The 14,666-nt window shown below is 41.6% G+C and overlaps 2 protein-coding genes across 2 annotated transcripts; both read left to right on the plus strand.

Moving 5' to 3' along the window:
* Positions 1-614: 614 nt before the first annotated feature.
* Positions 615-2,190, plus strand: LOC308323233 (uncharacterized protein). The gene is made up of 2 exons (XM_080774924.1): positions 615-661; positions 802-2,190. Exon 2 carries the CDS (start codon positions 820-822, stop codon positions 1,831-1,833), a length of 1,014 nt encoding a protein of 337 aa, XP_080631050.1. The 5' UTR covers positions 615-661; positions 802-819; the 3' UTR covers positions 1,834-2,190.
* A 4,406-nt stretch (positions 2,191-6,596) lies between these two features.
* On the plus strand, positions 6,597-8,701 carry LOC308324013 (uncharacterized protein). Its single transcript, XM_080775909.1, has 2 exons — positions 6,597-6,908; positions 6,939-8,701. Exons 1-2 carry the CDS (start codon positions 6,866-6,868, stop codon positions 7,949-7,951), a joined length of 1,056 nt encoding a protein of 351 aa, XP_080632035.1. The 5' UTR covers positions 6,597-6,865; the 3' UTR covers positions 7,952-8,701.
* Positions 8,702-14,666: the final 5,965 nt, after the last annotated feature.

The raw sequence follows: 14,666 nt of genomic DNA on the forward strand, positions 1-14,666 counted from the left end.
TTTCACCTTGCTTACCCAGGGGCTCCCCAGCAAAAGTAGTTAATATAGCATCACAATGATTATGTCCACTTTATCCTTTTATTTGGCTATTAAAAATAGCAGAAGCTCCCAGCGTCACTTCGTGCTGTGTACATCTGCTATTTTGGATTTACGTTTTTTATATATATTGAAAATGTTTTTGAAAAAGATAACTCTTCTCTTCTGGGGGGGTCCATGACACAAGATCTTTTCGGATGGGGGACCCCGGCCAAATACCGGTACATATCAATTTGGGGGTAAAGGTTTGAGAACAAAACTAGAGGTTCCCTGAAACTACGTGGAGCTTGTCAGGGAGGCGCCGCAGCAAAAACCACATCCTGCCTCAGCCAGTCACCCCATGTGATGGAAATCTAACTGCTGGCTTCCTCACTATTAGAAATGAACGAACCGGAGTCAACCGACCAGGGTTTGTGTAACAGTTTTCTCTCTTTTCCCCCTCCTTTCGTTTGCAACTCTGCCTCCTCGCTGCAGTTTTCAGAGGCGTGGCCGGGTGTGTGCGTGAGATATCCTGTGTGAGCCAACAGCTGGGTGGGAGGGTGTCAGCCAAAGAGGAAGTCCCGTCACGAGTGGAAGAAGAGGCAGTGGAGATGTGATGTGAACACATGAGATAAGATAAGATCAGGTAGGTGGTATTTTTTTTAAATGTTTTTCTTCATTATGAAGTCCACCGAGTTGGTGCGATGGATCGTTAAGCAAGGAGTGTTATAACAGGATTTTGACTTGCAAAAGTGATAACGGAAGTTTCTGTCTGTCACTGTTCAGTGTTTATCTGGAAGGCAGATGATGACAGAAGCGTTGCTACCCCTGCTGTTCTGCCTCCCTTACCTCCTTGCTACCCCCATGCTTGAGTCTACAGTTGAGCCAACCTCACATGCCTCAACATCTCCTCTTGGGGCAACTGGCCCCAACACCGGGCCAGTTGCTTCCACAATCCTGCTAACAGCCAATAACACATTTGATCAAAAACTGACAGCAACCACAAGCTCTGCCTTTTTCAGTGACCTGAACACTGGTTCCCAAGGAGACAACAGTCGAGCCACTAATTTCAATCAAACCACAGTGACACAGACGTCAGCTGTTGGCCAACCATTGGACGCTGCTAAGAGGAACAGAGTGCCAACAAATGCGATGATGTCGGAGAACAACAAAGCATTCACCGAAGCACAGCCTCACAGAAGAAACACCACACTATATATTAACTCCACAGAAATTAAAATGTACAAAACTCTAGACCCTGCAGAAAGCAACAACCACACACCTCCAACCAGCAACAACGAAACTCTGTATGAGAAAACAGACTTAGATGGCGACTTCAGCTCTCCGGTGTGTAAAGAGGGAGGAGAGGAGAGACCGTCACATCGTCACTCCTCTAAACTGGTCTGTTTCATCACCCTGTGGGTGCTGGGAGTGACAGTGGCTCTCTTCCTGGGCTTGACTATCTGGCTTGGGGTACGTCTGTCAGCGCAGCGAGAGAGGGACAGCTGGGGGGGTGGAGAACAACCCCGACAGGCAGTGAAACTAGGAGAAGACTTGCAGAACCTGTGGGTGGCTCATAAGTCGTCTGTAGAAGAGCAGGTGGAGTTCTGGTATGCAAACAGCACCATGGTGGGCCAAGAGAGTTCAGCAGCAGAGAGGCCAAGACAGACCGAGGAGCCCAGGAGCAACAAGAGGAGGGAGGACAGAAAGGAGAGGGAGGAAGGGAACCTGTGGCCAAATGTGACACAAAAAGACATAACTGATTTTTGGTATGCAAATGGGAGAGCTTTTCCAGAAGAATCTCAAAACCAAACATGATTAGCCTATGAAAAGTTGATGTATACAGTATGGTTGTGGGAGGTTGGACAGGGAATTGACATTATGTAAGATATATAAAACAGACACACATTTATATATTAGCAGAATAAGAGGGTTTCACACTACTAGTTTTACAGTATATAGTGTATGAAAAACTACTGTAAATAAAAATGGATGCCTAAAATATTGCCTAACCAATTGCTAATTTGTGGTACAGTATGGCACATACCAGTTTCATAGAACATACTTTGTAAGCATTGCTGAGCCATATGACCTATCTTCTAGCATGAGGCAGCTTGATGTACAAGTACACCCCCTGGACATGATGCTATAGCAGACTTAGCCTAAATCCAGTGCCAAACAGGGAGGCATTGGGTCCCATGTAGCTTTAGGAACTTTTGTTCATTCATGATTCGCACAACAGATATCTTCAAGTAAATGTGATTGTAAATAAATGTTCATTAAATGTTGATGGTGTGGATTCATTATAAACTGAAAATTGCAGTGTTTTTGGTTTTAGAAAACTGTATGATCCAAACAACACAAATTACATCCACCAACTCAAGAATGTGGAGAGAATTCTGTTGGAAGAAATTAATGAGATTTTTTATTACTCCCAAAATTAAAGCAAGACAACTGAAAACAGAACAGCCTTGCTGGAGACAATGTGGCCACAAGGAAGCGGGCCACGCTCATATTTTCTGGACTTGTCCTAAAATTCAGAAATACTGGCAGGATATTCACTCCACTTTGGAGACCATTCTGTGTTTTGAGATACCTCTGTCTGTTTCTTTTCTACTGTTGGGAAATATCCCTGAAGAGTTTCTAACACATGATAAATATTTAATCAAGATCCTCTTAGCATCAAGTAAAAAAGCAATCACACGGCGCTGGTACCAACAGGACCCACCAACGAAAGATCAATGGATGGACATTATTGAGGAACTGTATTCTATGGAAAAACTAACATTCATACAGAGACTACAAGAGGATAAATTCTATAAAAAATGGGAAAAGTGGAATCTCTTCTCTCATCCTAGCGATATTGCAATAGAATTTCATTGAATGTTTATTGTAATATGAAAAATGCAGCCTTTTTTTCTTTTACTCTTTGTCCTTTTTCTTTTCTTTTTCTTTCCCGTATTGTCTTGTTAGTTGAGTTTTTGTTTGTGTCTGTTCTTCTTTCAATAAAAATTAAGTGGAAAAAAATAAGAAAAGAAAACTGTATGATCTCTGCAAAGGTGGTTTTTCACCCCGTCTGTCAGCCAGCCCGTTTGTGAAAAAAGGTTATCATGAAGTATAGGATTTTCACCAACTTTGCTAGTCAAAAGTCATGTCAAAAGGAATTGCATTTAGATAGAATTGTTTTTTATTCCAGAATCATCAACAGCAATGGGTTGTTGCATTCTGGAACATGCCTGGGGTTATAATTAAGTTATTAGTTCTAATAATTTGTAATATTACTTTGTAATATTACTTCTCCCATTAGTCTCCCATAGGAGATATAAATAATTAAAAATCACACCCGTATGAAGTGAGGGGCGCTCTTTATCATCATACATCTCAATCTGTCCAATCACAATTTGCGTCCTCACTTTTCCGTCTTCACTTTTCTGCCCTCACTTTTATCTTCAATATGTACCAATCAAATCATCGCTGTGGGGTGATCAGCCAATCACAAACCAATGTTTGTGTTTACACAAACCCGGAAAGCTGGGCATAGGAAGGGCTAGCGCCCCTCAACATTTTCAACTTTAGGCCTATAAAGAGCAGCAGATCATCATGTGCATTATGTAGAATTCTAAATGGCACTTGGAACACTTTTTTGATTGCCATTGTTGGCAGCCTAGAGTTTTGTTCCAGATGTACAGATAATTTAGCTAAGGTCTGAGACAGTACACAGTACATCTGCTATTTCCGGTGTGTCGGACAACAGACGACCTCGTACAACAGAGAATATATTAAGCATTACTGGTTAATCTGCAAAGAGCTTGCTTAAACCACAACGTAAAAAAGTAGGCCACACTGTAGATTAGAATCTTCTACACAGTTAAAAAAAAACATGGTTCACATTATTTGATGAAGACTGCGAAGATAAACGCACTGTGAACATTTATTGGAGGTGAATTTACAATCCGAGCACTACCTTGGTGTGTGTGTGTGTGTGTGTGTGTGTGTGTGTGTGTGTGTGTGTGTGTGTGTGTGTGTGAGCGTGCGTGCGTGCGTGTATCTCAGATAACCCTCTTCAAGATAATATGCCTTCAATAAAGGTGCAACTAAGGCCATATGTCATCCACATAAGTCTCTTATCATAAAACAAGGTAATTGTTTTCCCAAAGTCCAAGTCGGTTCAAAAAAATATGATGTTTTCATTGCGTTAAAAGTAGAACTGAAAATTATAGAATACCGGTAGAAGTAATGTGTAAATGGTCAAAGGTCATTCATTAAACTGTTACAAATTAACTCTGGTGAAGAAGTATCCATTAGATAGTGAAACCCTTCACATCTATCTGGCTTGTGACAACCTCTTCCTCTTTTAACCACTTAAATAAACAGGGGTCCTGAAGGGGGGTCCCTATTATGACATGCTGTACCTACAGTATAGGGTCGCTAACGGTACTGTGAATACATGAAGAACGTGGAGAATAACTGATCCCATTCATCACTATAATCAGCTAGGTTCAATACAATCATCAGTTCGTTATTAATGTGCCTCTATCCAACACTGGCCAGAGAAGAGAAAAATAGTTACGGAAGCTTCCTGTTGTAGAACAAACTTCTCCTTTTTTTTCTCTGCAGAAAGTACAGCAACATGACGGCATGAACAAAACAGGGTGTCTGGGCAAATATCCAGCTCCACCTATCTCAGCAGTACCCAAATCACTTAGGACAGTAGCTAGAGAGAGAGAGAGAGAGAGAGAGAGGAAGAAGAAAAAAGGAATACTGTTTTGTATGTGAATTAGCACAGCACATGCACAAAGTGTGACTTGGGTCTTAAGAGGGATTCGTCTCCATCACACCACCCATGTGAGTATAAGTGCACTATTGGTTTGGACTTGAATTGAGCTATATTTACATTGACTTTTAGTATTCATGCATTTGAGACTGAGGTCTGTATACTTTTTTTTTTTTTACTTTGTTTTTATTCAATAGTTTTTTTTTTTTTTTACACCAAATAATAATGAACAAGTTATAACATACGAATCAATGAAAACAAAAAACAGAAGAAGTCTGTATACATTTTATGGTACACAATACAGTAAAGGACATTTTTAGAAAGTTCAGGTTAATTTGTTGACATGTCAACATGCACATTTCTACAGGTTTTGTGTTTGTGTTCAATATATTCTCAACTGTTATGTTTTGTTTTCCACATTATTATCGCCATTTACATTTCAATGTACAATTGTGGACAAAAATAAACAGCAGCTGTTCACTTCCTCAAATTTATACAAAGAAAGTGAACAAAATATTGGGTGGCGTGTTTGATAGAGGAGCGCCTTAAACGTATAACTCTTCTCTTTATTGTTCAGTCTGTCTTTAATCAATTTGTTAATTTTTGTTTGTCGCTGTCCAGTTCATTGATGCTGCAGCTTCCCACGCGACTGTTGAAATATCCAGCAGTGAGCTCAAGAACTGAAAAGAAACAGGAAGCAAAGGGTTGTGTCTCTTCCGCCACCAAACACCGCAGTAATCGTCGAAGAGGTACTGGAACAAAACGTTCCAAACTCACAAAGTGACGGTTTGGCTCGTCACAGAAAAAAAGGACCCGATGAAGGATGCTGTGACTCGGCTCAGCTCTGATACAAGTCATCATTTCATTGACTTCTAGAACAAAATAACTGAGATCCTCTGAGTGAACTGAACTCTGACCCACGACCTCTCTGGATAACGTCACCACCAAACCATGCCATCACCTAACATGGCTCTGTTCCGGTCAACTCACGGCAGTCTGGTTCTATTATTGTCACTGTCTCTCTCTCTGACCTTTCTACATGCCCAAGAGACGGGAGATGTCATACATAATGATAAACCAGTGGAAACTACTTACATCAACCGAATAACGAGTCCACCTGATCAGAGTGCTGAGACAACAGAAAAACCCAAGAATGTCACTTACATCAATCGAATAACGAGTCCAGTTGATCAGGGTGCTGAGACAACAGAAAAACCCAAGAATGTCACTTACATCAATCGAATAACGAGTCCAGTTGATCAGGGTGCTGAGACAACAGAAAAACCCAAGAATGTCACTTACATCAATCGAATAACGAGTCCAGTTGATCAGGGTGCTGAGACAACAGAAAAACCCAAGAATGTCACTTACATCAATCGAATAACGAGTCCACCTGATCAGAGTGCTGAGACAACAGAAAAACCCAAGAATGTCACTTACATCAACCGAATAACGAGTCCAGTTGATCAGGGTGCTGAGACAACAGAAAAACCCAAGAATGTCACTTACATCAACCGAATAACGAGTCCAGTTGATCAGGGTGCTGAGACAACAGAAAAACCCAAGAATGTCACTTACATCAACCGAATAACGAGTCCAGTTGATCAGGGTGCTGAGACAACAGAAAAACCCAAGAATGTCACTTACATCAATCGAATAACGAGTCCAGTTGATCAGGGTGCTGAGACAACAGAAAAACCCAAGAATGTCACTTACATCAATCGAATAACGAGTCCACCTGATCAGAGTGCTGAGACAACAGAAAAACCCAAGAATGTCACTTACATCAACCGAATAACGAGTCCAGTTGATCAGGGTGCTGAGACAACAGAAAAACCCAAGAATGTCACTTACATCAACCGAATAACGAGTCCAGTTGATCAGGGTGCTGAGACAACAGAAAAACCCAAGAATGTCACTTACATCAACCGAATAACGAGTCCAGTTGATCAGGGTGCTGAGACAACAGAAAAACCCAAGAATGTCACTTACATCAACCGAATAACGAGTCCACCTGCGCAGGATGGACTCGAGGACGAGCCAGAGGATGTCACAACACCAGGGTTCCCTACATCCATGCATGGCACCACAGATGTAGGACAATCTGCAGCAGATGTAACTGAAGACACTGCCGTAACTGAAGACACTGCTGTGACAGATCCGTTGTCAGATGTAACAACTTCTTCGACTGTGGACACAATTGAGTCTGACATTGAAGCTCCTACAGCTACACTGACGACGGCCGTGCCAGAAGAGGCTCTCATAACCATGGAGGGTTCGGCCGATGTACTGACCATGACAGAAACTGCTCTTGTAACCACAGATGCACTGATCACCACCACTACAACATTGCCAGCTTTCACCGTCCCCCAAACTGCATCCAGTCCACCAGGCTCTGATCTTGCCACCACTGTTGCTGTTGATGATGATGCAGTCATGTCCCTCACACCTAGCATCACCAGTGCGCCTTCACAACTCTCACCAAGCACCCCTTTGAAAACGCCCCTTGGGGGTCCTATCTTGACGGACACCACCATCAGCCCACCATCCACGGCATCCCCACCTCCAGTCCATATAGAGGACAAAGGACAACCAGTGTTCTGGATCGTGATCGTGGCGCTCCTGATCGGGGTGATGTGTGTGGGCGGAGTCATCTGTATCTGTCTGTTCGTCAAGCGAAGGAGGCGGGGCCAGTCTAAGCAGTTGGGCTTCAGCGGCCGGAGTGGCAAGTGGAGGAGGAAGAGAAAAGGTAGAGGAGAGGGTGACGAGGCCTGGGCGGGGCCAGTCAAACTACGTGGGGAAGAGTGCGATGGCGGGCGGGAGGCAGGTAAGGCGGAGGAGGCAGTGAGAGACGAGGAGGAGGTGGTGCTGAGCACCTTCGCCACAGAGGGCGAGAGGGGAGAGGGAGGAGGCCCTCGGTCGCCAGTGGGGGAGGAAGGTTCCAAGGAGGTGAAGATATGGGAGCAGGAGGCGCCTCTGTTGTACATCGATGAGGATGCGTTTGATGAAGGTGTAATGCGGGCCAATAACACTAACTGTGAGTCTGGCGGAGAGATCGGAGGAGAGACGTGGAGTGAAAAAGGCACAGGAGGAAGGGAAGGAGTAGGAAATGGACTGAGCATGAACGGAGGATCAGCGTTCTGTTTAACCACAGCTGTTTGAAAGAGGTTTGAATTGACTGCATGCATGGTCTTGGATTGATTGATTGATTGAAGTATTTATTTACATTTTGCAGAATTACAGTACATTTCTAGCACAACTCAATACAAAAACTGTGAGTGGACGACACGCATTACACTTGTTTACAAGAGGGTCCACTGTTTTCAATTCATTATAACATTTAGAGGATAGGATAGGACCTTTATCGTTGTTAGGTTCACTTATAGGCAACTCAAAATTTTTGAAACTGTTTTATCAACTGGCCAGAGTGGTGAATCAATACATAATTTAGTCCAATTATTTAGAATCCATGGTACTCATTATGGTGAGTGGATTGTGTTATCAGCCGACAGAAATCACCAACATTTGGCAGTTGAATGGTTATAATTTCATATGTTGAAAATAAAATTCCTTTATTTCAATATATTTGGCTAATTGAATATCCCAGTGAGCCATGATATAGCACTGCATAGCCTACTCTTACTGAGAAGAACACTTGGTGATAATGGTCTGGAGTAGGCTATATTATTAAAATCCTGGGGATTCTTGGCGGGGTGCATACGTTTGTTAGACATAATAACTAACAGTCCGACAGGCATTAGTTTGACAACTAACCCATGCAGATCCACCAATTTTTGTAACGATTCATTCAACTCACGATACGATTACAATCAAGAAATTTGTTTCACATTTTTAACCGTATTGTGAATATACATAATAATAATAGTAATACAATAATAATTTTATTTCGTCATTGAAATAAAGGTATAGGGGAAAGGATAGGTGCTGGGGAAACAGTTTGTACTCGCTCTGGAGTGTCGGTCAGAACACTGGACGATGAGGCAAGATACAGAGTCCAACGGTTTAATGGGAGTTAAGGTGGTAGCGGACAGCATACAGATGCACAGGTATTTCTATGCGTGTGTGTGGTTTCTGCAGGATAAACCCAGAAAGGTATAAATCAGCTCTGTATACTGTACTAAAGAGTTTAACACATGAATAGTCAGGTTAACATCAGATAAAACACAATTAACCAAAAATATACACATTTAGCACCGTGGTTACCTTCATAACTTACTACACATACAGCAGTCATTACTAAACATACAGCAATTATTAATAATGTTCAAAACACAGGAGTTTCATTCCAAGCCATCACTACATAAACCATAGTTACATTTAAGTTACTAAACCAGAGCGCCCGCGAGGCGGCCTCTGTAGCAGCTGGCAATTATTGGCAATGATTGCATCGCGGATGCAGAGCACTCGCTCATGTAGAGAGGGGAATAATATATAGACGGTAAACATACATTCCAAACAAACTGTAAACAATACACAGCCCAGGTAAATGCTATGGAATAATCCAGACAGGTAAAACTAGGCTGCAATATCAGGAAATAAACGAAGACAGCCTAAACAGCGTCATGTCCGTGTTGCAGATCAGCGCATGAGTGCACTGACCGGGTCATAAATAAGTGACAGAAAGCACGTTACACTCGGGAATAAATCACAGCAACATGTAACACAACTCACCACTGTTCAATGACGCACACAGGTAAAGGAAAGTAAAGAACAGGAACGGGAATGTCCGTGGTGAGTTTGTATTGTATAAACTCCGACGGGAGAAAACACAGTCTCTCGGATTCACGTTGTTTGATTACTAAATGAAAAGGTGGGCGCACTCCCGCTACATGCCTGCGGGATGCGCTCATGCACGCGCTTCGGGAGCGTGCCTCTTGGACTTTGTAACAGTCATTTAATGACCAAAAAACAGTTATGATTATTATGGAATGTCTCTGGGGGGTAAAGTTGAATACAGATTTTGTTTAACCAGCAAAGCAGTTATATCATTCTGTCTTTGTAGCACATTGCAAATGGCATAGTGTGAATGACATGACCTTGATCACCTTTGTTAACATGAACGTGTCTGTTTTCAGTTTGCAGAGTTTGATTTGGTACGTTTTCAGTTTGCCCGTTTTGCCTGGGGAGAGAGAGTATTGCAATAGTGGAGTTTGCCTGGGGAGAGAATATTGCATGGCTGGAGTTGTATGATGAGCTTTGGCAGATTCTTCACAAGTCTTTCCCTTTGGCCTCACAAACTGTGACTGGGAGGGAGGCTTTTGGATTTGCTTGCGTGTGGATTTTGATTTAGAAACATTTGACACACTGTCATGGAGTCCAACATCATCAGACAGTGCACACATGGAGAAAATTCTAGAAAGGATGTAGGTCGTGACAGCTCCAAAACATGTGGCCTAATGTAGCTGGACTTTGAGAGCACCTGGGGCAGTTGGGACTGATGGCTGGATAGATTCTGTAGTATTGGAAAAGTGAAGACGATGAAACACTTTGAACTGTATTAAACTGTGTCTTATCGCTAGGCGTGCCATTCTGCTCAAATGGAAGGATGCTGCCCCGCCCGTGCTCCGTCAGTGGCTCCGTGATATAATGTCCTGTCTCGAGTTGGAGATGTTAAGGTTTTTTTTTCTCTGAAAAAAGGTTTTACAAGACCTGGGGTCCGTTTATGACATTCTACCACAACACACAAACTGTATAGTGTGCCGTGCCTATGCCTCTGCCAACGCCAAACCACAACAGAAACAAAATCTGCTCTGCTATAAAAATCTTCTTTATTTTTATTTTTTGTAATTATGTATACATGTATTTTGTGTATATGTGAATATAGATATATGTATTTAATTCTGACTGTTTTCCCGACTATCCTTGGGATTGTGGGTGGGATAGGGGATTGAGTTTTATTTTTAATTTTTATATTTGATATGTCTGTTTAATACTTGCCCCTGGGCTTGTCACAAAAACTTGAATACAAAGGTTTTGAAAATAAAATAAACTGTGTCTTATACAGAATGATGGAGTGTGGATATGTGCTATACTGTCTGTCCTTGTCTTTTCCGAAATTCCTTCTACAATGTCCTCTTCCCAGGCCAATTTAGTTCTTGTCCAAGAAATAGGCTCAATATGGTGTATTGCTGAGATGTTTGAGAAATTTGTATGTGGGTCAATATATAAAGTAATGGGTCATTTGGAGGGAAATTAGGAAAAGAAGGAAACTGTCTGTTGGCAAAATACAAATTTGAAGGTATCTGAAAAAGTGTGATCTTGGGATATTATTGTTATTGCATTATGATTGAATGTGACAAGTGTTGTTAACGATTAGATCTGAAACGAAGACAAGACCGTTCCTGTGCCATATATCTTCAATGCGGGGTCAATTTGTGAAGGTAGAAAAAGATGATTATGTGTTAAAGGAAATTGAACCAATAGGGACATTTAACTATGTTTGCTGCCCAATAGTAGTATAAAGGCTCATTCATAGTCTGGATTTTCGGTGGTGAGGTGACCACCGGAGCTGAAATAACGTTAATGGCGGTGGTTTACTCAGTACAGTACAGTGAGAGTACAGTACAGTGTACTGCACTCTCACTGTACTGTACTGTGAGAATCATCATATATACAGTTATTATGTGCGTGTGTGTTTGTGTGTGTGTGTTAGGTTGCGCACCAGGTGGTGAAAAACAACCATGCTATTTTCCCATACCCACCCAGCCAGGCAGGCACCCACACACATAGCTCCATAAGGAGCACCACTCCAGTCCAAAATACACCACTATCATAACAGATACTGTAGGTTTTATATATACTGCTGGTCCTGAGTACGATTTTGTGAAATGACAAAAAGTGAACCTTGAAGATGTACGATGATAAGAGCGCCCCTCACTTCACACGGGTGTGACTTTGTTTTTCTTTTTTTAAAGTCTGAAATTTTAATTTCCCTCATTGTCTAACATACAAATCATACTCGTGTTAAGTATATCACATTCCGTGCTCAGCCAGTAAAATCATCGTTATGGGGAACACACAAACTGCTGGGCATAGGGGCTAGCACCCCTCAAAAATCTACATTTTGCTGATATAGAAAGAATACAAAAGGCATATTATATTCCTTTTTTTGACCATTTGAGATATAGGGCCAGGAAATGGCATCTTTGTATGAGCTATGAGGAATAAAATGAAATGGAAAAGTGCACCGTCTTGTCTTTTTTAACTGGCCCACATGTGCGTTCCTCGGCCACGGAAGCTGTTCATAATATTATGTTGCTTGGGGCAACTAAAGGCCTAGAACCGGCACTGGGTAAGGGTCTTAAGATCAGCAGCACTTCATCGTCTTCTTCGATCCCACACATTGAAATATATATATGTGCTCGATAACATTCATATATAACTAAAGATTCATGATAGATGTAATCTGTTACAAACCTGAAGCAGCATTTACGTCTGTCAGATGGTGGAGTCTCCTCTGAAGTGAAGGTCTCTGCATATTCAGCCAGTGGCTCATCCTGGACTTGAGGTGATGGAGGTGGAGTGATGATGATGGTTGCATCTCTTGTTGTCCTCGTCTCTTCCAAGGTTGGAGGCTGTTGACCTTGTTGATGTTCACCGGTAGCCATTGAAGTGAAAGTTGACATAATCATTAATTCTACCGAAAATATGCAGGAATTTTCACAGATTGATTGAGGTCATCGTTACTTTTAGTTTAATAAAGGCAGGCTATCATCAGATATGATGCAATTACTGTAGCGCCAGGAATTGCCATATTTGGGCATAATCTGGCGTATGCACAGAGGTGAGTAGGTTTTGCTCAAACTGGTACCTGCACGTATTTAGATATAGCTCTCTATGCATAATGTGTAACATTACCACACATTATATAATCTTTATTGTGTTAATATCCTCATACTGTTAATTAATCCATGCACTATCTTCTGCCCTCACCACATGTATGCGTGACTGCGCGACGAGCTAAACATCGTTCTAAAAAAGCAGTCAGAGGAGTTGATCTTGACACAACTTTTTATAGACGTTCTTTGTGAAACTAAAGAAAGAAAAGAGCATACATTTCACATATGATTAAACAACATTAAACAAATGAAGGTAATTCATTAATAGTATCACCATCACCAGTGTATGGAACTCCAATCTCCTGACAATCTCAGCTTCTTCTATGCAACGATGGAATCTGTTCTCATATGGCAGCGAATGCTGGACCCTGAAGCAAACCCTGCAGTTGAAAGGTGAGGGATAAACTGGCAGGTGAGTCATTACTCATTAGGACACAACAGCAGTGATAAGTTGATAACACAAATGTGTGTGAGGAGGAATTAATTGGCATAATGGCTAAATTGGGGAGAAAAAGGTGGTAAAATAATTGGCTACTCTAAATTTAGAGGTGGAAAAAGAGAGAAATGAGGAGGGCAGAGAGATGGCAGCAATAAAATATAACTACAATAAAATAGTGCGAAGTAAATAGAGGCAGCTATAGATAAGTACAGTTTTATGAAAAGTGAAATCAAAGTCTAGCCATATGCTGCATTCACATTTGTTCAGGCAAGCGTAGGCAGACGGCACCACCTGCTGGACGGTAAAAAATAAATAAAAAATTCTAAAAAGCAGACAGGCAAAATGCTGAGATTAGTCCTGTGACCCATAAGGAGCTATTTAACATCCGGTTTTAGATTCCGTCCAGTATTACGGTAAAAAGATAAAATATTTTAACTTTGAACAGAAGTTTACCGTCCTGCTCCCGTCCACTATAATGATTTCCGGTTCGCAGTCTACCACTTGGCTGAGCCCATGTGAATGCAGCATTACAGTGTGACCATTAAAACAACCAAGATATGAGGAAAATTATATCTAATCCTTAAATGCAAGTTTTGTCTTTACCAAAGAAGACTGTAGCTTTGTGGAGCGGGTAGCTCCAGCTGATCAGCAAACCCCAAGGCTATTCCATATGTTTGATACACCACACGTAGACCAGGCAACGCCGTGAATTGGTCCAGTTGTCAGGGAAACATTCTCTCAGTCCAATTCATCCCGGGTTTGTGCAGTATTCTGGGAAAGAGGAGTTGTAAAGTGAACTGAAAACACGGATTACAAAACACTAAAGTTTGTGGTGGGATTTATCAATCTAACCATGACACTAATTAAATTTGCAGGCCAGGAAATATCACTGACATACAGCACACAGAGGAAACTTACCTCAGATATGTTACATGTTGTGGAGAGGATGTACAGTGTTACACAGAAATAGTCCACGGTCTAAAAGGAGAAACATATACTGTAGATTAAGGTACACAAAATCAAGACCTTAGTTATAAAGAACACAATCTCGTCAAAATCTGCAGTTTTCAATTCAAGACAATGTACAGTACAGTAGAAAAAGTTATTGAGATACTATTGAATAATGGCATAGACTTGGCAGGATGCTGAAGGCAAATCATGTTAATTTATGGTACAGTATACTGTACATGTTTTAGGGCTGGCTCCTGAATACATGTGTGTGGGGAAAAAAAGGAAAATTAGAGAGAGAGAGAGTGTGTGTACTTGTGTGCGTCAATTTAACAAAGGTGCAGACGATCAGAAATCAGCAGAGAGTGATCGACGTTTGCGCTACTGTATTCCATATTGAAGTGGACTCGGACCCAGACTTTTTTTTTCTCCCTGGAAATAAAAAAACGGTTTCCGAGGCTATACTGAAGGTGACCCATAAGGCCAAATTGATCACCAATTGGTCATTGATTAAGGCCCCAATGCTCTGGAATAGAGCGCAGTCAGGAGACAACACTATTTGTTTTGTTTTTCGTCTTAAATTATTTGATCGGCCCAAAACATTGTGTTTGTCATGATTTGTCACGATCCG

Source organism: Protomyctophum bolini (assembly GCF_963924005.1).
Source record: "Protomyctophum bolini genome assembly, chromosome: 11".
Classification (NCBI taxonomy): Eukaryota; Metazoa; Chordata; class Actinopteri; order Myctophiformes; family Myctophidae; genus Protomyctophum; species Protomyctophum bolini.